Genomic DNA, 22,730 nt, shown 5'->3' on the forward strand with positions numbered 1-22,730 from the left:
AGTCGATTTAGAACAGAGTGGATATTTTTGGACAAAATTCCACAAGCTAGGGTGTCAATGATGACTGACCACTAAGTACTTCCTTTCATCCCAAATGGTTTTAGACTCTTTACAAGGCTGATTTAGGGTTTGTATTATTTTGTACTTTGTCTTCCTAAAGCCTATTACAAGGTTACGAATTGTACCGTCTTTGCAGGTGAATTTCCTTAGATTTATGATACATCCATCACAAAGGGGCAACAATTGTAAAACTCCCCCCCCCCAAAAAAAAAAAAAAAAAAAAAATATATATATACAAAAATAATGCTGTCTGGTTTTAATGCGAGATAGCAAAGTACGAGAGTCTTTTGGGCGGGAATTAGTGAATGTGCCGCCGGTTAAATCGGATCAGTTGACGGGGGAAGATGAAGTGAGCAACGGTCTGGCTGACGCGATCTGCGGGCCGTGCGTTTGTCTTCTCGTAAAATCACACTTTATACCTCGAACAATCGAAATTAATTTAATGTGTGAGTCATCCACGAGGAGCAGAAAAGGCAAACAGTTCAATCATGAGGGGCAGAAAGGGCAAACAATGGGTATTTTCTCGTTTGGGCTGTTGATCGTGTGATGGGGTATCAATTTAAAAAAAAAATCCACGCGGGTAGATTTACGGGATAAACGACAATTGAAAACAATTAGTTCTTTTCAAATCGTTGGATTATTTCCACAGTATCTCGGTAACAACTTTCAGTTTAGTAAAGACAGTTGTGGCAGATTATGTATACACAGAGATTTTGAAATGATAATTTTGAAATTTTAAAAGTGCTGAATGGTTAAAGTAAGAAATAATAATTGCACAGTTCGAAAAAAAAAACCTAAGAAGGTTATGTATGACTTTTTATCAATGTGACTTCTTTCATAACAATTGTTGTCAACTTTTTGGATGAGGAAACTCAAGTTATCATTAGGCCTATTACTTTTTTTTTCAGGGAAGCTTTCTACTATCATTATCTTCAAACTGCTTAAGTTTAGTGTAAATCTGTGGACATTGTGTTTTTTGTCCAACAAAAGTTACATAGACCCTTTAAACTAACTAATAATACAGATTTGTTTTTGCAGTTACTGGTTACAATACGTTATAATCTATCTTTTAGACTTAAATAACGTGAAACTATCTTGTGTTTTTATATGCAATACTGTAGCGTGAATAGACAAATAAAATAAACCAAAGACCTGTCAATTATTATTTCATCGACTGAGTAGCTCCAGCAACCGGAACATCCTTGGATAAAAAATCATTATTCTATTTAATATTTTTTGATGGGATCAACTTTTGAACGTGAAACCAAAAGCCGATTTGAGTTCACCACCAGTACGTACTAAGCCTTCAAAATGCGCTTTAGGACGGTTCAGGAACACGACGGACCAATTTTGATGCGATTTTCGGGTTGTTTTGTGGTGGAGAAAGACGGAAAAGTAGGGTGGGAGGGGAGGAGAGGGAGGGGCTTGGATGTGGTAACAAAAGGGGGATGGTTTGTACTGTGCGTTGAAATGGACTGGTATTTTATACTTCCTGGTATTAGTTGAGAAGAAACTCAAGGAAGATTTTTTTTTTAATACAACAAAAATGGTTTTGTCTGCGTAATAGGACAAAAATAATTAATACATACATGTTTTGCGGGTGTAGCTACTTGTCAGGTAGAGTTTGCTTTTTAGAGAACTGTCTTGCTTTATATTTGGTTTGCAGTAACACCATGTGTGTATCTACTTGCCAGGTAGAGTTTGTTCTTAAGAGAACTGTCTTCCTTTATATTTGGTTTGCAGTAACACAATGCGTGTTTATCTACTTGCCAGGTAGAGTTTGCTTTTTAGAGAACTGTCTTGCTTTATATTTGGTTTGCAGTAACACCATGTGTGTATCTACTTGCCAGCTAGAGTTTGCTCTTTAGAGAACTGTCTTGCTTTATATTTGGTTTGCAGTAACACCATGTGTGTATCTACTTGCCAGGTAGAGTTTGTTCTTAAGAGAACTTTCTTGCTGTACTACTACACAGCGTAGTAGATTATAGGAATAATTATTCCTCAAATAAAAATCATCAAACTAAAGGGTATTTGTATTCCGCCAAATTAAGGTGCAAAGAGTACAATATCAAGCACAGCTGACAGTCGCTGCAGTTTAGTCGTACACAGACAAGATTTAACTCAAATTTTGCAACAATTATTGCTGAATATGCCATTGCAGAATGTTCTCGGAGGCAAAAGGATGTAATACACGTACAATATGGAAACATGAATGGATTACATGTTGATACAATGACAATTTACGTATGGGAAGGAAGTATGACTTACTTTTGTAATCAATTTAAAATGTCGTATACGAATCAATGATCATGTAGATTGATAGATAACTTATACTGGTTTGTGGTTGCGAAGGCAATCTATCAAACACTGCCATTATGGGGGTGAATAGCATTTATTTCGTCAATATTAAAACATGATATATAGTGCTCGCTTTTTTCAACCGGTTGATTACTGCACGCATTGTGTCCACAGACAGTGTTGCCGTCTGCATAGCCAAAACACTGTATTAGGCCATTATACACACAGAGACTTATGGGTGAATTGTACACGTTGGCTATCGCATTGAACTGTGTCCCTCATTCACCATACAATAACACACGGCGAAGCGTTCATTGTACAGGGAAATCGTCGTTAGCTCAATTGGTAAACTCAGTTTACAATTCAGTGTTATGAAAAATATAATAATATACTGATCGAATGCTCCACTTTATGAGCAAGAATAACAACTCGTCATCAGTTGTTCTTGTCTAGTATGACAATGTAATCAAGACATTAGTGATTTGTTTGTGTGAATGTGGGAAGCGTAGTGGCACTGATGAGGGTTTTAAAACACAAGTGTTTATTAGATTTGAACCGCGTGGGAAATAGCATCAACGAATTTTCATGAAATCGGGTAGAAACCGCTGTGCTTTTTAACATAGTCTCTCGTTTTGGATGTTGAACCAGTGTTCTAGAGGGGTAAAATTGTGGTATTGACTAATGCTGGTGCTATGATCACAGTGAGAACTACCTCGTAGGTTTAGAGCCATATAGACCAACACTACAGGTTATAAACAACCGTAAGTGACCAACGAATTTTATCACAAGAGTTCATGTGTTGATTACTGACAGTCAGTCAACGGTGAATATTTATTGTGTATACGGATTGAATGTTTTCGTCCATTTAGAGGGAGTAGTCACCCGAAAAATTGAATAAAAACAACAACAAAATGAGTGAGAAAAAAAATGCACATCAAGTTTTATGAATAGCTGTTTTACGCAAATACTTAAAGAAAAATGTTGAATGTGACTGGATGGAGACTTGACTCTTTCATATACTAAGCACGTTTGAATACTTGAATACAACAAAACAAGCCACGAAAGCTAAAACTTCGTCATCACCGCTAATCTGGTACCCCCTTAAACCCCGCTCGCGGCTAGGATTTCCGAAAAGCTCCGAAATAAAATGGGGAAGAACCCGGAGTAGTAGGAATGGTGATGGGTAGAGAGTGTGGGGGCTTTACTTACCTCGTGAACGGCTTCCCTTCTTGGACTTGGCCGCCGCGTCTGACTGGCCCTGCGGGGGAGTGCTCCCCCCAGAGCCCGCCGGGGCATCGCCGCCGTTTTGCTGCGACATGATTCACAGCAACAAACACTCCTTGTTTTTTAACCTCCCCGGAGCACCCGAACAAAATACAAGAGAGGGTGGAGGATGAAGAGAAGAGCAGAGAAGAAAAGAAGAAAAAAAAACCTCGGCGAATCGCCCGCAGGTATTGACACTACGGAGTTTAGTTCTCGTGTTTACGTTGAACGAGCTTTCCACACGGCGTTTAAAGCCCCCCGGTTGATGAAGAAGAATTCCCGCTTCGAAACAAACTCCCTGTTGATCACACGAGAGAGGCGAGAGGCAGAAGCCCGGACTTAGGATGACAAAATCTGTTCCCTAAATCTCCTTGATGATGACAGAGAGGACGAGCAAGCCGCCCCTGACTCTTTCCAGGGCCCGTGCCAAGACCGTTTGTTTGGAGACAACTTCAAGGCTAGGACCAAACGTAATGATCTCATATACAAGAATGAGTACGCTCTATGTTTTGTTATAGATTTATTCCACCGTATTATATCAGTCCAGCGCACACTGTCTAGGCATCACGGCCTTCCCTCATTAATACACACCCGTGAACTTGGCCTCAGCAAACAGCTCATTTGCATACCCATGACCCCCAAGCTCTTTGTAATAACATTACACAGGCGTGTATAATATAGCCCGAGGAATAGCGGTCGAGAGAGGGCGCCCTACTGCATCGCCAGAGGGGAACGCTGCCCTTGGCCTGCGCTGCGAACTCTCGTGTGTGGTTGCTGCACACGTTACGCGCACTTTGTTTAGCAATTTTCAAGCGACTTAACTTCAACACTGGACGGATCGTTTCCTTTTCATTCGGCATGGTTGTTCAAACACAATTTGTGAGCGCCTAATCCAAAATGACATATCGAACACACATTGCAATGATTCGCGTAGCCGAGTGTACTTTTCACCGTAGCTGCTGCACAAATAACCATGCAACGATGAAAGCATTACTTCACAAAAAGGAAAACACGCCTTGAAAAATATCAAAATAAAGTTCTGTAAAGAAACGACAACGTTTTCGGTGTTGCCTTGGAATAAATTGTGTCACAACTAACTTGAGTTTGCATGTTTAACCTCAAAAAATAAATGTACACTCATTTGGGCTTCATTCGTCGTCAAATTGAGCGAACCAAAATTTACGGCACGAACGAAAAAACGCGAAAGGCGACCACTTTTGCAACTTTCTATATCACAATAATATAATTAAATCATTAAGCTTTTCTTATTTTAAGAGAAAAAAAGGAATAGTCTGAGGACAAACAGTTCCTAAAGCTCACAGAAAATAAGTGAGTTGCTGTGGTTGGCAATCATGTCTCTACCATTTTCTAACAAAATAGGAGTGTGCAGAAACTTCAGCCAAGTTCCGCTGAGGTGGTGAAGAACGAGTTGCCATAAATTTAAGGGTGGATATCCATTATAGGTTTAATAATAATATTGATAATATTATGTTATGGTCTACGTTTTCTTCACACCACATCTACCACATCATACCACATACAGTGTTTAACACACATGACATGGGCTACATAACAAAGACGTGCAAACCTACCATGGGGTGGTGGCGATTTTCCCACAGTAGTTCAGTCGCCCTTGCACCCATGCTTAATGGGGTATACATCATCTACACGCTAGATTATTCTTTCTCTTCAGATTTGGAACTCAAGCGACAACAATGTTTACTTAAACTTCCACGGTCAATTTTATATTAGCAAAACGAAAACTATTTGGTGTAGTTGATGAATTTGATAGAATTGTGGGAACCAACACACCGTGGCACTGGTATGTGGATTTCTTTTTGTACGTACTGCCTGGTACAGAACAAATCATCAGCATTTGATAAGTTGGGATTTCATTTTGAAAGGAGACCATTTTAGACTTATAGGATGTGGCTACGGCTAGATCACCACCTTCACATGCATTGAGAAATACGTTAAACAGACGTAGCCCGAAGCCGAATAGCCAAGGTTAAAGACATTTGACACTATTGGTTATTACTCAAAATAATAGCATAAAACCTTACTTGGTAACGAGTAATGGGGACAGGTTGATAGTAAAAAAAATAAAAAAAAAAACACTGTGAGAAACGGCTTCCTCTGAAGTAACGAAAGAAGTTATTTCCACGAATTTCGAGACCTCAGATTTAGAATTTGAGGTTTCGAAATCAATCATCTGATAGCACACAACTTCGTGTGACAAGGGTGTTTTTTTCTTTCATTTTTATCTCGCAACTTCGACGACCAATTGAGCTCAAATTTTCACAGGTTTGTTATTGTATGCATATGTTGAGATACACCAAGTGAGAAGACTGGTCTTTGACAGTTACCAATAGTGTCCAGGGTCTTTAGGGAATGTGGTTTAAACAAAAAGAAAATGGTTTTATAGAGATGGATTCAAAAAAACATCTGCACAAAACCACTCCACATTTTCGGCGGTATCTAAAACAAAAAAAACGCGACCACTTTTTGAAATGAAATTTTCACAGGTTAGTTTTTAAGTTCATACCTTCATACATAAAAAGCTTTCGAACGCTTCAAATACCAAAGGTATATTTTGCCTTTTAGAAAAAAATAATTTTAAAGTAGCTTTTTGGGGTTCTTTTTTAAGTGTCTGTTTAGGCGCCAGTCAGACCCTTACCACTGCGCCAACATTGTCCCATTCTTAAAACATATTGTAATGGATCGATCCAAGAAAATGATATCATTAAAGTGTACGCCACAACCTTGTGTTGTATAACCCCCCATCCCCCTCTACTCTCCCCTCACACAATTACAGTACAGTCCAACCAATGTAAACTTGGTGAAGACATTTGACACGCCAGTGTGTTTATTAATGCATGAATTGCGTAAACTGTGGATCCCTTCCCGAATAAAAATCGAAACAAATTTGATTTTCTGCGGGCATAAACAGATGAACGAAGAAAAGTCCTCGCGGTGTATAAAAAAAAAAAAAACGACTGCCGTTTTTATTTTTACCGAGTATTTTTTTTCTTCTTTTGGTGTGTGTGTGTTGTTGCCGGGCGGCTTGGTGCAACACCTGCGACTAGAGCCGACAAAGGCATAGTGGGCGGGGGAGGAACTTGTCAAACTTCGGGCCGAGGATCCTGGACGACGAGGGTGGACGACGAGGAAAGCTTCCCAAACCACAATTTTTTTAAGAATCCCAGATTATGAGGTTTTTTTTCCTCCTTCCCGCAAACTCGTTGCGGTGAACATGAGAGTCGATTCCTTAACACGGACTAATTCGCACCCGGGAGCGAGAGAAGAGCCAACCAACCTGCTGCTAATTCGCTGCACAATAATTACACCCCCGGCAGTCGGAATGGTATCAACCATCGCCTCATTAATTATACGGTAACCTTGACCCAGGTTAAGTGCAATCAAGCCGGTTGGCAGGGGCGCGCGGGGCGGCATCCTCTAAAAGGGTCCCCGAGGAACAAGCAAACATCGGCGGGCCCGGACTCTGGAGAGGGACCCAAAGAAAAGCGCAACCCCGGACTACACTTTTGGCGCAGCGGGGTGCCTTTACACACTGCATCTCCGACTCAATTCAAGCGCGGTGCTGTAAGGCCAGCCGCTTGCCCGCGTAAAACAGTTTCTGGACAGTAGGTAGAAAAATACACCCCCACAAAAGAGATGTAGTATTATTATTTTGTTCACCCTTCCCTCTCGTCGCTCTTCTTTGCTTCAATGCAATTAAATCCACACCCGAACTCATTATTTTTAGTTTTCGCTTTATACAGCAGGCAGCGCGATTGAGTGAGTGGGGGATTTTTGTTCTAATACGATGTGGGTTTTTCAATTCCGCGCATTGCAGATTGTACTGGACAAAGACATCATGCCACGTTCATTAAAACAAATTTGAATATATTATAAAACGCACACCTATATGGCACAATTTATCCATAATCCAATTTGAGACCTCAATTAAATTTGCACTCTTGGTTAAAAAACATCGCCTGCGAAGAACGGTAGTAAGTTGAGTGCATGCCGTGGAGAAAAAGCTGCGTATATTGGAGGGAATTCTCGCGCCCTACACGATATTTTTGTTATACTAGGCAAGTACAAAGCCCACAATTATAAAATATAAAGTATTTTTTTAGTCAAAAGCATGACATAGACATACTCATTATATAGTGGCATTTCGGTTGGGAGATATAGATAGCTTCCCAAAAATGTGCATCCAACATGAAAAAGCCCATTCAAAGTAGTACCAAAATAGCACTGGAATATCACTAAAATATTACTCGAATATCGTTCAAATACTCTTGAAATATTACTCAAATATTACGTATGAATCATATGCTTCACAAGGTAAATCATTCAACTCAATTCCAAATAACTCAGAATTCAATCCAGCATCACTCACATTTTACCAAAAGAATAACTTGAGCATTTTGGAAGGTCGAATTGTGAGGCCACTATCTTAAAATGTTTTGGGGGGCAAAACAATTTAATACAAAAATAAAGATATCTTTGTTAGGAATACGTTCCCCCAAATATCAAAATGTTGTGATTTTACGTTAGAATTTAACACATTGTAAGGTTACCTGCAACATGTCTTGTGTTATGTATTTCTAATTCCAGGTGAACTATAAATGGACCACACGTCTGGAATTTCATTTTTGAGAGGGCAGAGCCATTTTCATATGGCAAAGGAAACTTCAAGTGCAAAATGTTGAAGTCTTTCGGAAACTTTTGAAGGGGCACTAAGACTAGACCGGGGCAACTGAGACCGTCACCACTGTGGCCTCTGTGTTAAATTCCGGGCCTGGAAACCAATGAATTCCTTCATAAGTGGATACAATTAAATTTAAGTTGCGACTCAGAAAGTAAAGGGAATTCTTGGTCAATTAGTTTAAAGTAAGATAAGGGTATAAAATACGGATGCATGAAACCCCTACGTTTACTTTCCACACGAGAAGGCTTATTTAACACCTTCGATTAGTAAACACTGATGGACAATATCAAGACGGAGAACAGCCCCGTATTGGCTTATTACGTTAGATTCAAACTGACTGCTCGTACAGAGACTAGCCCCGCGTAGTGGACCGTGCGGTAAAAAGGAGGGCGGTGGTACTACTCGGGACGTGTGAACTTAGGCCCCGCATCACACCATCGCAATATTCCCGACATGCGACACGAGAAAGAGACCACGCTTGCTTGATTAGCTCGCGTTTATACCCCAGACGAATTTCTTTCTGCGCCATTTGGGGTGCGTCTAATTCGTGCCTAGCTAGCTGCCTCGCTCGTGAGGTTGAGGCAGCGTGTTCGCAACTATCAAGGGATAGCTCCTTGGTTAGCAGCCATCTGATTGGTTGAAGGGGCTTGAAACACAAGGTATAGTCACGTGTTTGTTTGGCATTACAATCAACAGCTCAGAGGTCATTCAATGAGTCCACAACACCATTCTGCTATTATTATGGCGACGTGCCAAAACCAAATTGCTTGTTTTGCTTAAACACAATGTTTATCCTTGCTTTGTGTAAAAACTTTGTTGTAAACAATTACAAAGCTGAACCATATATGATTAACAGATGACGTCACTTTGATGACAATATTTGCCCTCTAGTTCTCTACGATTCGAAACATTTTAATGGAATGTGAAATGTCCACGCAGAGTGCAGACTAACTAGAACTTTAACAAGTTTTGCTCCACAACAATATGATCTTTAATTTGTCAAGCTTCGTCATAAGACAATAAACAGCCTTTCCCACACGAACTGTATTCCCCATTCGTGCATGCAATAATAAGCCTATGTAACAAACTCAAAAGTCACCACAAATAGCTAAAATTCTCCATTTAAAGGGAAGGTACACGTTTGGTAATTGTAAAAAAACAGTCTTCTCACTTGGTGTATCCCATCATACGCATAACAAGCCTGTGAAAATATGGGCTCAATCCATCATCGAAGTTGCGAGAAAATGATGAAAGAAAAAACACTCTTGTTGGACGAATTTGTGTGCTTTCAGATAGGACTAAAAGACTTCTAGCAAGAAGTCTTTTATTATTTTAGTGAGAAATTACCTCTTTCTCAAAAAACTACGTTACTTCAGAGGGAGTTGTTTCCCACAATGTTTTATACTATCAACAGCTCTCCAATGCTCGTTAATACCAAGTCAGTTTTTAAGTTAATATTTGTTTGAGTAACTACCAAACGTGTACCTTCCCTTTAACAACAGTTGGGCAAACTCCTTATCTTAGCGATAAGAGTTTAACTTGGTTCTTTCACGTATATCGTCAACCCACGGGATGTACATGTAAGGCCTACCCCCTTTAAAACTATGTAACGAAAAGGGATGGGCACATCGCATAACCTTGAGTATGTGTTATTTGCATGTTTACCGTATTTTGACCTTGAAATCCGTTCAAGTTGAACCATTTTAATCACATTGTGTTAGAGTTTGTTTTCATCCAAGTTTGTTATCGCCAAAAAGTATATTTTCAAAGTTTAAGACTGTTGAATAATGTTTATCCCGGAGCAGCAAGGCATAATAATGCTGTTTTTTACCGGGGAGAGCTACACAGAGAGAGGGTGTCCATGCGTCAATGGGCATGCCGTATATTTGAAGGGGTTCACGGCCCAGCGGCCACTGGGTTTCGCGGTCAGCCGGTGCCGTACGTTGTAGTTCTAAAGCCCCGTATAACACTTAATCTAATCCCTGAACGTTCAGAATTAGATGGTAAAGCTTGTAATTCTTTGAGCAAAACATGTGTTCCAAGCTGTGGCTTATAGATGGAAATAAGCTGTTGATTATCAATCTTATTTACAATTTTATAATGTAATGAGTAGGGTAGAATGGCCTTAGCATTTGATCAAAACCGGACCTTCTTCAGAGGCATACAACAAGTACAAACAAATACATATCCATTTATAGAAAAAGATAGGGGGAAATTGTATATGATACATAGTAAACAATAAACACACACAGGTGGCTAATGTGTGACTTCATAATCACAGATGATAAACCAGCGATTTGATTTTGAAGTCAGAAATTCAAACATTAGCACTCTTAGAAATTCAAATCCATTTTATTAAACTGTCAATTAATTTGGAAGGTTTATGTCAACCTTGTGTTATTCATTTGCGAGATAGAAATGTTTCAAGACCACCTTGATGTCGGAATAGCTTCCCATTCTCATCGACAACAACAAAAAAGACCGAAGGAATTTTACGAAAAGGTGACGCGTCGCCGTCGGCATGAGGATACCGAAAGAACTGTCAAAAGGACGGCGTGGCTTTCGGCTGAGGACGCGGTGCCTTCACCTATATCATTATGGTTCATTTTAAATGTATACCAGATTGAGTATCAAGGCTGGGAACCTAACTAACTCGTTAATTCCTGAAACGACTCTGCTCTGGTATTCAGATCGATCTGATTAATTGACAGGCTCTAATTTATATGACACATCTCAACAAGCTAAAAACGACCAGTCGGTTTTTTCGTGTTTTTTTTTCTCTACTGATATTTATCAAGAATTTGGTTTAGTATGAATCCTTTGAAGTGTTAAACATTGACAAAACAAATTAAGTTTTCACTTAAACTGAGATCATCTATTACGATCAAATTCGAATTGTCGAAAATTATTTTAAGCTGGGACAAATTAACTTATAATGCACATTGGAAAGAACAAGCCCCATGGTATACACATAATACCAAATCAGTTCTCAGTTGAAATAGAATAATGAAAACGATTCGCAAGAGAACCAACGAATTAACTTGAACAAGACCAACATGGCAGGTATAAATGGTGTGGAATTGTGCATTTGATGATACGATACAAGCATGGAATTCGGCATTAAGTCATCACATTATGTCTTAAAAACGATGTGTGGGTAAAGGGGCAATGCAGTTTTGTCCTATGACCAATATACATGTAGAACAACGAGCCAATGGCAGCCATTTTGAAACTGGTGAGACCTGTTTGCTATTACCTATTTTCTTTCTTTCTCAGAGGACAGATCTGTGATTGCCTTGTATGCAGCCGCATATCTTTCTCATGTATATATGTATTTATAAACCAAATTCTCTTAGTCTGTGACTTCTTATTTGGTGATGTTTTTATTTTAAAAAAGAAACCAATTTTAAACTGAATTAAATTGAATTGAATTGAGATCGACTGTGTGCCAAATTCCATCATGTTTATATTGTATCATCAAAGTCACCATTCCTTTGAAACAGCTTATTCTATTCACAACAAAATATCAAGGACTATACATCAATAAACTTTGGAATTGGACCAACAAATTGCTTGAACTTTACTGTTATCTTTAATACACAAATTTTCGCATTAGTTCAGAGTAATAAATCATGTAATTTGTCCCATTGGACAATGATGGATTTCGACTCCAGCACCGACATGCACCAGTTCTCATACATAACTCAAACGAACTGCCGCCTTTACACGGTAACTGTCCACACACAGACCCCATCCCATCTATCACCGTGTGGATACAGAAAGAAAACCCAACGTGGTGATTAATGACCGGCGGGCAGCCGTGTATTATTAGCGGTCCAATATTATCATTAAAACCCGCTAAACGGCGTCTGTCAATGCTTTGCACGCACGGGGCCGAAATCACCGGGGCGGGTCTACGAAGGAAACCGATGGTGTTAATTTTACGATGCAGAGAGCTTCCAAGGACACGTCTGCTGCACACGGAAAGAATTCACTTGGGCACTCTCTGGTGAAACGGGTATGAACTGTGGGGGCGCTGTTCGGCTTGATGTGTTGTCTTCCGGAGGTGTCGGAAATAGGAGTATCTTGCTATGGCTGACTTTGTTGGATTCAGAAGAGTTAGCCGCAGCCGTAACTAGGCGATCAAAGCTTTAAATGTGTCCTCTTTAATACCGTGCTAAGTAAAAGTTTTTTCAACTTTCATAAAGGTTGTTTGATATAACTGTTTGCAGGGGAAAAAGTTAGGAATTTGTAACTTAATCTTAATTTTTTTTATTTTAATGTAGGTGTCCAATCAGATACAACAGCATCTTGATAATTTTTTGTTGTGGCATGCTCGTTCAAACTTGACAGTGCTTAAGTAAGTTATGGATTTGTTAATGGATGGTGTTGTTGGTGGGGTGGGTATAATTACATCAATTTGAAGGGGTGTGTGGACATGGAGGTAACGGGTATAATGGAGAGATAAATAATAACGGTAAAATTGTCTGAACTAAATTCACACCGGCCCACCTTTTCGAAATCAATAATGACGCACAGGGGTGCGTGAATACAACTTTATTTTCAAACACCATCATTTACGCGTGTAATACCTCTTCCCTAGGGATGTAAAACAACCCACCGAGGGACTAAAGTAACATGAATGGATGCATCTGAGCATACAAACTACACATAATAAACCCCCAAACCAAAAGAAGGTAATAAAAGTGTAGGTAAACTTTTCTGGGTCCTCGCCTCAGCCAAGGTTACCCCCAATTTAATTTGCACGGATGCTTGAACAAGACTGTGTGAAGGGGGTCCTGGTGTCTGTGGGTGTTGTTGAAGGGAAAGGGGGGGGGGGTGTCTTTAGCAAGACACGTTTGTAACAGTGGAAACTAGACTGTAGTAGATGTATCCATGATATGGCGATGATAGGGCCAGTTTGTTAGAGGTGCGGTGAACTTGGCACCGGGTGAGTTAAGAAGGGGGACTGGTGAGTCCTCTAGCCCTGGTTTGAAAGGGGAGGGAAGTTCCAATCTTTAGTTTAAGCTGTTAAAGGCAGTGGACACTATTGGTAATTACTCAAAATAATTATTAGCATAAAACCTTACTGGGTAATGAGTGATGGGAGAGGTTGATAGTATAAAACATTGTGAGAAACGGCTCCCTCTGAAGTGATGTATAGTTTCCGAGAAAGAAGTAATTTTCCACGAATTTCATTTCGAGACCTCAGAATGAGATGTTGAGGTCTCGAAATCAAGCATCTGAAAGCACACAACTTCGTGTGACAAGGGTTTTCAATTTAGAGCCCGTGGAAAAAAAAACCTGCTTTTCCTTTTACTTAACACAAATTGGGTTTGCCTCCTTTAAGAATGTTTTCCATTGTAAGACTTCACTATTTACGTGTCTATCGTAATCAGGTTTACTTGAAGTAAGACTCTTCAGGTGAGATTTTTTTTTATCCGAAAGGAAAAGCTTTTAAAAAAATAAAATAATAAAAAAACACTCCAGAATGGAAATTTCATACCAGCAAATTCGTTTTTATACACATGGTATCTCCACTCATGCAGCACTAAAAGCTCCACGCGATACACATAACTATGATTATACTTCCCAGCATAACACACATGCATTTTAGGAAACAAAGTTCTACAGTACAGGGGGAAAAAAACCCTGGAACTATGAACAGCATGCCCGAGGGTAAAACATTTTATAAATACAATTTAGATTTTCACACTACGTTCAAGGTCATGGTAATTAAATTCGTACGGTTGTTTTGATGGGCCCCAGATATTTAGGAAAGGAGGAGGGGAAAGAAAATGAGGGTGAGGCCTGGACGGGAAGATCGTGACCAAGTTAAGACGAAATTTCTAGTCGTGACGTTAGTGTTGGAAGTTGGGATTAACTGAAGCATAACATTTTCTGGTGGTCCTGAGTTATACATCGGATGTTTTGAAATTATCCCAGTTTTTTTTGGCTTAAAAATAATTTGATATCATAACCTTTTAAGGTGGTGTTTTAAGTGATGGAACACAGAGGTATAAAATGATAGCTTGAGGTTTATGAATATGCATGAGGTAGTAAAGATGGGTAGAGTCAAGAGTGAGAAAGAGGTTGTAGGTAAGCAAGAGATTGAGCCAGTAGAACAATGGAGAAGGGGGCAAAAACTCACAAAGTAGATTAGCATATTATGCTAATGAGAGTGTTTGAATTATGCATGAGCACTTCTGTCCCCTTGCTGGATAAACACAGGTACTTTTGGAGACCAGCTAATATTAAATTCTAATGAATCATTTTAATCTATTTTAATCGTATTTTGTAGCGTGAACCAAATTAAAATGTGGATTTTTTAAAAACTTTTAACCACGTTACTATTCAGAAGAAAAAAAAAATACAAAAAGCTATTACCCCCTTTCTTGTCATTTTTCCAACGCACCTTAAAGGAGGACACTCGAGCCTGGGGAATATGTTACAGTTATTCAATTTAAATTTCTTTCCGTGTTCGACTTTTCTGAAAGAAGAGAGATACATTATCGAACCTTGACGCGTTAAAAAGCAAATTGGGAAGGATGCATTTCGCAGTTGGTGCAAATTGGTCAAATTTGTCGGCTGTTAAAGTGGTTATGGAAGTGTTCGGGTCTTTGTTGGACACTAGAAAGTGAGTTAATGGTGTTTTAATTCGTGCCTCTCCATAGCATTTTAGAAGTATTTACAGCTTCAATTTGTGGGAAATAATGTGACGATTTGCCGAGCGAGACGGAAAAGGATAGATAATTAAAGGCAGAGAGGACACAGTTTCTCAAGGTTAAGTTTGAAACAGGAGAGCCGGAGGACGGAGTGACATTATTAAGTAAGCAGAAAAAATGTAAACTCCACTTTAAGTTTCAAATTTTTATATTTAGGTCCCTTTTTTTTTTCTTTTTTTTCATTTCATTTCTTGAAAAGATAAGTTTGAATAATTTGTTTCTGAGTGTACTTCAAATTTACATTAATTAACGACGAGACAGCAGATGTTTTACTTGCATACTGGTAATAATTTGCTTACTAATTTGCATATAATTTTGTTCAACAATATTGCAACGTATATTTAATAACCTCATTGGAAAGTGTTGGCGCCACCTTTGACAACCAAGTTTTAATGTTTACAAGAAAGCCTTACTCATTTAAAAACCTTTCAGACATGGTAAACTTGGACTTATTGTTGCTAATTGTTGAGGATCTATTTATGTACACAACTTATGATATATTTTATGCTCTCTTCTGTTTTATTCAAGCATCAACAGGCGTTCCATGGTTGTATTCCTCTTTGGGGTGCACTCATTTTCCTGTAGATGAAGTACTTACGAAGATGGCAACAAATTTACAAGGCTCTATTACCTCACGTTAAAGGCAGTGGACACTATTGGTAATTACTCAAAATATTTATCAGCATAAAACCTTACTTGGTAACGAGTAATGGGGAGAGGTTGATAGTATAAAACATTCTGAGAAACGGCTCCCTCTGAAGTGAAGTAGTTTTCGAGAAAGAAGTAATTTTCCACGAATTGATTTCGAGACCTCAGATTTAAAATTTGAAGTCTCGAAATCAAGCATCTGAAAGCACACAACTTCGTGTGACAAGGGTGTTTTTTTCTTTCATAGTTATCTTGCAACTCCGACGACCAATCGAGCTCAAATTTTCACAGGTTTGTTATTTTATGTATAGCCTATGCTGAGATACACCAAGAGGGAAGACTGGTCTTTGACAATTACCAATAGTGTCCAGTGCCTTTAAAATAATGAAACATACCACTGTGCTTGATACCCTTCAAGTGCAAATTTAACATCCAAGACACCCAATGACGTCACATTTAAGTGGTGGTGTACCTTTTTGTACGGTATTTTATTTTATTTTTTAGTGCATTCCTAAAAATTGAAATAGAACTTTTGAGTTATACCTTCCTCTTTGAAATGTACACGCACAATATTTTGTGATATCCAATGACGTCATGTTTCAAATGTTGCTCCGTAGAATTAGTATCAAATGAAATTGAATAGCCTATATTACTCCCATTTTTACGTGAGGTTAGATAAATAAAATTGTTTTTCCACTTCCTTAAGAACTATATCTCCTAGAAAACGAGTGCACCGCAAAAATTATTTGACCATGGAAGTCCTCTTTAAGGCGTTTCGGCATCTCAAACAACTCATATCACTCATTATTATGTGTTAAACTTAATATGACCTTGAACGGGCATCTTTAAGGTGTTTCGGCAACTTAAACAACCCGTAACCACTCATTAATATGTAAAACCTAATTTGATATTGGTGGACCTCTTTAAGGCGTTTCGGTAACTTAAACAACCCCTTAATCACTCCTTATTAAGTGTAAAAACAGGGTTCAAGGCCAAGGGAAAAGTAGAGGTTACACAAATTATGCCACTGGGCGTTTAATTCTTACAGGAACAGTTAAAATTGCTAGCCAGCAGCTAGATTTCTCTCCACAGCGGCCATGAAAATACTAAGTGTGAAGTCCTTAACACAGTTTCTCACCGGTTTGCTTACTAAACAGGATCCACTCTATACAACAAAGGGAAAGAAGACGCGGCAAATCCAACACCCAGACCCCGTCTTCCCCGGATATATTTGGAGAAAATCTAGCAGTAATTTTATAAGAATAAATCAGATTCCTTTGCCCCCGGGGGTAAGAAAAAGGGAAGAGGGGAAAAGAGAGAGTGAGAGAACGGACTGTGGAGATTGGGGTAAGGAAAAAACCTTCTCTGGAACTGTACGGTTGGCCGTGGATGCAGCAGCAGGACGGCCTTGCTCAACCGGGCGTGTATACGCTTGGATCTTTACGCTTAACTGGAATCGGTCGGTGAATATAATTTCCCGTTACTGATTGCGTTTCTCGCTGGGTTGAAGGCGCTAATATGAGAAGCTTGATATAGATCCATGTATGCAGTGAAGAAAAGTAGGAAAGAAGGGGGAGGGGGTGGGGAGACGACGAGAGATAAAAAAAGGGGGAGCAGGGAGACGAATTTAGGCTCGATATTCCCCGTCACCTGTCCCGGGGAGATCGGTGATTTTGTGCCGGGGGATTCGATCGGGGAAGGTGGCAAGAATGGCTTTTACTATTTCCGATTGGGTGAGTCGCCCTCAGACCGTTAATAGATGAAGGGCAATAGGCAGGGGGTTGCAACATGCTGGACCTTCGTCTGATGGATACCCGCTTTGTCTGCCTGAGATACGGGAGTGAGTCGTGGGTCGATTACAATGGTGACCTCATCACAACTATATTTGGCCTAAAAGAGTAGATGATTTGTCTCAATTTGTGGCCTTTCTTTGAATATAATCAAGGTCAACAGAACTTTGGTGGTTGTAATGATGGTGATAAATTTGACAGGTAGCACAATGGTAATGTGTGAGGTGGTGGTGGTCATGATCAATATGATCACACGGGATAAGTTTCTTTGTCAGTTGTGGTGATTAGACTGATTTGGGGATGGTGACAGTCATTAAGTTGGTGATTTTCAGAGGTTTGTTATTTTATGCATATGTTGAGATACACCAAGCGAGAAGACGGGTCTTTGACAACTACCAAAGGTGTCCAGGTCTTTAAACAGTTCTATGAAATTGGGCCCAGGGGTGATTATGCTGTTTTTTGTTGTTTTCATAGTGATTAGGATGATCGTGGTGATTGTTATGTTGTTGATAACGAGCAATGGAGAGCATGGTAACATTTTGGTTGATTGTGGTGATTGCACTATAATAATGCTGCCATGTGATCGAAACAAGTTATTAAATAACTACGATACTGCAATGATGATATCATTTTCAACGAACAATCTCAACAGACTGCTACAGACTTTGCGCACTATATACGTGTATTGTCAATCTGCTACATAAGAGTCCGGCGCTAGACCACACGGATACCCGTTTGAACATACTAATTAGTGTCAATGCATGCTCCTCTCTTTCCATCACAAAATTGGAGGGGGGGGGGGGTGGGGATTCCCTACTCCCGAAACACACGGACAATCATATGTCACAATTCGTTTAAACCTTTAAGCCTCCCTACACTCAAAGCCAACTTCGAAAGAAAAAAAAAATCACACCATCAAAATGAAAGCGTGAAGAAAAAAGATACCATCAAATTGAAACACGTATAATCAGAAATAGTATTTCTAATCCACGCCAGCCGATTTTCGCTCCTTGCACAGAGGCTTAAGCTCTCATGGGGGCGAAAGACGCGAGCCGACGGTAGAGCCGGCCGCTGCATCAGTCCGCTGGATCATCAAGGAGAGGGAACGGAGGCTTGGGCTTAGCCCCAGTGCAGAGCTACCCCTCGGTCCCCGTCGCAATTACACAAGTGTAATTTTCACAGTACATTGAGTCCAAATGTAATATTGGGAGTAAATCCGCAAGTACCAGGCGCCAGTGCGCCGAGCCGCCGCGGTCCGAACTCGCGCATAAATTTCAACTCGCAAAACTCTTCCTCTCGTTTTTATAGTCCCCACATCGTATAGTTTTTTATCCTGGTGCAATACTTTGATAGTATAAGCCGTTTTTTAGTCATTTTATTGTGGGTAACTGGATTATTTACGAAACGTCGAAAGTGCAGCCTGCCCTTGATGACATAAAACCATCAAGACTTCTTGAAGACGAAGAGACCATTTCTGATTGAGATCTCCTGATATATTTTGGATAAAAATCACGGCAGTCTAAAGCAATTTGGTCCATAAGCCGAAAAGAACATGTAAACCATTCATAAACCAGCCCTTTGAATAACGCGCTTATAAAAGGCGTGATTTTCACTTTGTGTAAAATACTCTTTCCACTATATAATAAGCATGAAACTAGACCCTATAACTTCGACTCGTGCCATGCATGCATGCAATGAAAAATACCAATTGATTCTTAGCAATGGAACTTTGATAAAATAAAATATCAATCCGTTATTTACAATGGGACTTTGGTATAGTAAAATACAAATCGGTTCTTTACAATGGAACTTTGAAAAAGTAAAATACCAATCGGTTCTTTACAATGGAACTTTGGCATAGGACAAAAAACAATTGGTTCTTTACAATGGAACTTTGGCATAGGAAAATCCTAATCGGTTCTTTAGAACTGAACTTTGGCATAGGACAAAAAACAATTGGTTCTTTACAATGGAACTTTTTATAGAGTAAAGGACTTACCATGTGCTGGGTAGGCTCCGGTTCCGTTGTGCGACGAGAAGTCTGAAAGAAAAAGGGGGAAATTTAATAAAACAACAACATAAAACAAAACCAAATAATTAATTTATCTGTGTTGACTCAATACCATAACTGGTAAAGAACAAACAGTACCACTAAACAAAAACAGTACCACAACACAAAAACAGTACCACAAAACAAAAACACGCTATTTAAAATCGAATCGATGGTGAACCAGCGACAACCTGTTGTTCTCCAAGTGCTCTACCAACTGATATTATTGAGCCCAGTTTAAATTGGCTGGCCTCCCCAAAAGTGGACAAACAATGTCTACGAAACAAGAAGTCTGCTGCTGCTGTTACAAAAACACAATTTAAAAATATATATATAAAGGAAGCGAAACAATTAACCAGTCCGTAATTGAAAACGCTGTTGAAATTTCCTCTCCGTCCGAAGCGCGACAAGTTCTTTCATTTGTTTTCAATTATAAGAAACCACACTGACACAATATCGACCCGTTTCTACGATTATTTCCTTTCCAGAAATTCACGAGGAAGGACGGTCTTTTCCCTTCTTTTTAAATAATAGTTATGAAAAAAAAAGAGGAAGGAAAAATAACACAAAGGGTTCTTTTTTTATGTCTGTCTATCTCGCCAGTGAACGAGGTTGGTTTTCGACCAGCCACGTTTTGGCAGACGACACCGCCGTTTTCGAGGGAAATTGAAAATGCGCAATATCCGGACGATGTGTGTCATCGATTGCGCTTTATTGTTGACAGTCAGTGTGGGGGCTTGGACGACCCTTCTTTCAACCCCCTACCTCCCTCCAACTCGACCGAATAGATTTTTTCCTTCTCTCCAATCGATGTAGGAGGGGGAAACGGACAGGATGGGGGCAGCAGTTGCATCTCGACTGATTAAAAACTTCACTGCTTTTAACAACTAGAAAATAAATAAGAAAAACAAAAAAGTTGCATACAAAGCAGCTATTATTAGGTGCTTTTCAAAAGGCAAGTTTTGCCAGACTGGAGCAGTGGAGTGTTTTCGAAAAAATGTGCATTAATGCGTTCAGGGAATTGTTAACAATTAATTGAATTTCGTACTCTCTATTTCAAAAATACTGTGTCTGTCCTCAGCTATCTCTGCGGAGGAGGAGCAACAGAGGGCGGTAGACAGAGAGACATCTTTACTGAGCATCGAACCAGCGACCCTTCGCATAAACGAGTATGACCCATAAACGAGTATAAACGAGTATGACGCTGCTAAATACCACGGAATTCTGCGCTGACAGCATAATAATCAGACAAGGCAAAACAGTAAGCGCATAATTCTGCGATAATGCGCGCCTGAAATTGGTCCGCGATGTTTTTTTTAGACCACCGAGCGGAAATCTATTTAGATTACAGTAATTAGAGGGTATTAATTACATTTCCTGGTCGTGTTTCCTGTGTGCGTTAGCATTTACGAGTACTGGTTATCATTCCACAAACGAGGGTGCCACTCTACTCGCAAGCAGTGAGAGAATGAAATGGCTACAAAGTAGAGCCGCTGCAGTGGAGATACCAATCAATTAATTTGGTTCTATTATAATCATCACGATGTGATTTTAAAGACACTGGACACCTTTGGTAATTGTCAAAGACCAGTATTCTCACTTGGTGTATTTCAACAAAATATATAAAATAACAAACCTGTGAAAATTTGAATTCAATAGGTCGTCGAAGTTGCGAGAGAATAATGGAAGAAGAAAAAAACACCCTTATCGCGCAAGTTGTGTGCTTTCAGATGCCTTGAATTCGAGACCTCAGCTTGTGAGGTCTCTTATTCAATTCAAATTTTAGTGAGAAATTACCTCTTTTCAAAAACTACGTTACTTCAGAGGGAGCCGTTTCTCACAATATGTTATACTATCAACAGCTCTCCATTGCTCGTTACCAAGTAAGTTTTAAGCTAACAATTATTTTGAGTAATTACAAATAGTGTCCACTGCCTTTAAACCTTTTTATAGAGCTAATATTGACCCAGACAAAGATTGTTTAATGTAATGTCCCCTGACAATAACTCGAGAGCACAAATCAAAACGCCAAGACTAAACCAAACAGCCAGCTCTTAAAAAGCAAACCCCACCTCTTCCAAGAAAAGACCATTGCCAGGTTTTCCTGAAATATTGAAGAATACTGTTAACAGTTAGCGTTTATATCGTGCAGGAATAACAGATGGGCACGACACTGGACTGTCGTCAGACAAGAGTGCGCGCATCAAAAAACGCGCCAAAATGAAGGGAGAATGTGTTAAGGCGAGGAGTAGCAGTATGTCGTCTGCTTACTATGTCAACAACAAGGTGCATCTAGCATCTGCAAAGGAATGTCAATTAAAGATATCAATTAAAAATTGATGTTCACAAGAATGTCATTATCAACATTTTTAAGTGTTCCTATATTTATTTATTGATGCTTGTCAGTGTTGGAGGTGGGAGTCTAGCAATACGACCACATCGTCATGCAGAATGACTGGTATCCGGTCACGTATGCACTATTGAAAACCAGGCCGGGGTCAACACTGATACAGTCTGGTGCCTGTGTTTTTCATCAACCATGTTTTCTTTTTGTTTCTGCATGGCTGGAAAGAAAAGATAGTAGAGGTTCATTTTGCTTTTTTAAAATACCACAATTCAAAAAAGATGTTATAGTTAAATAAATAATTAACCCTGTTAAAGATGAACTTATTTGTGGAGATGAGCTGACAAAATGATATCCATCATGGACGCAAATTGAAACTCTCAAGATAGAGATAGTTCCACAGTTCACTTTGTTGAACTTTATCCTTACCCCTATTATCCAAGTGTTAGTATTTTGTCTCCACCTCAACCTAATACGCTGCCATTAAAAAAAAAGGTGATCAAACATTACTACGTATTTGTGGCCTAACCCACGCTACACGGGAACCCGTACGTTCTAACAATAATGTATGGTTTCCCATCACACCATCAACCTAAGCCTATTTAAAAAAAAAAAAAAATTCACATCGAATCATCCGCACGACTTGGATTGTACACGCGCATGCGCTGTGAGGCTCCTTTCCTCCTCCCCAGGGATATTATGTTATCACACTTGGGTGCGGGGAAAGCGCAGGGCGCATTCTCAAGGTCGTCCTAGTTGCAGCTCTTTTTATTATTGTATAATACATTTTTTTTTATTATGCGGCTGTGGTGATATAATCCTTCGCACTTTT

The 22,730-nt window shown here is 39.5% G+C and overlaps 1 protein-coding gene across 3 annotated transcripts in view; it reads right to left on the reverse strand.

The window, feature by feature from the left end:
• LOC139953866 (paired box protein Pax-6-like) overlaps positions 1-22,730 on the reverse strand; it is a 106,358-nt gene that overhangs the window by 51,399 nt on the left and 32,229 nt on the right. For 2 of the 3 annotated variants that reach the window (XM_071953456.1, XM_071953453.1), the window contains exon 3: positions 19,504-19,545. In XM_071953456.1, the coding sequence (XP_071809557.1) occupies positions 19,504-19,545 (42 nt within the window). Of the gene's footprint in view, positions 1-3,567; positions 4,089-19,503; positions 19,546-22,730 lie in introns of those variants that run through there. The other variant, XM_071953455.1, reaches the window with a different exon arrangement.

This window comes from Asterias amurensis, chromosome 22 (assembly GCF_032118995.1).
Source record: "Asterias amurensis chromosome 22, ASM3211899v1".
NCBI lineage: Eukaryota > Metazoa > Echinodermata > Asteroidea > Forcipulatida > Asteriidae > Asterias > Asterias amurensis.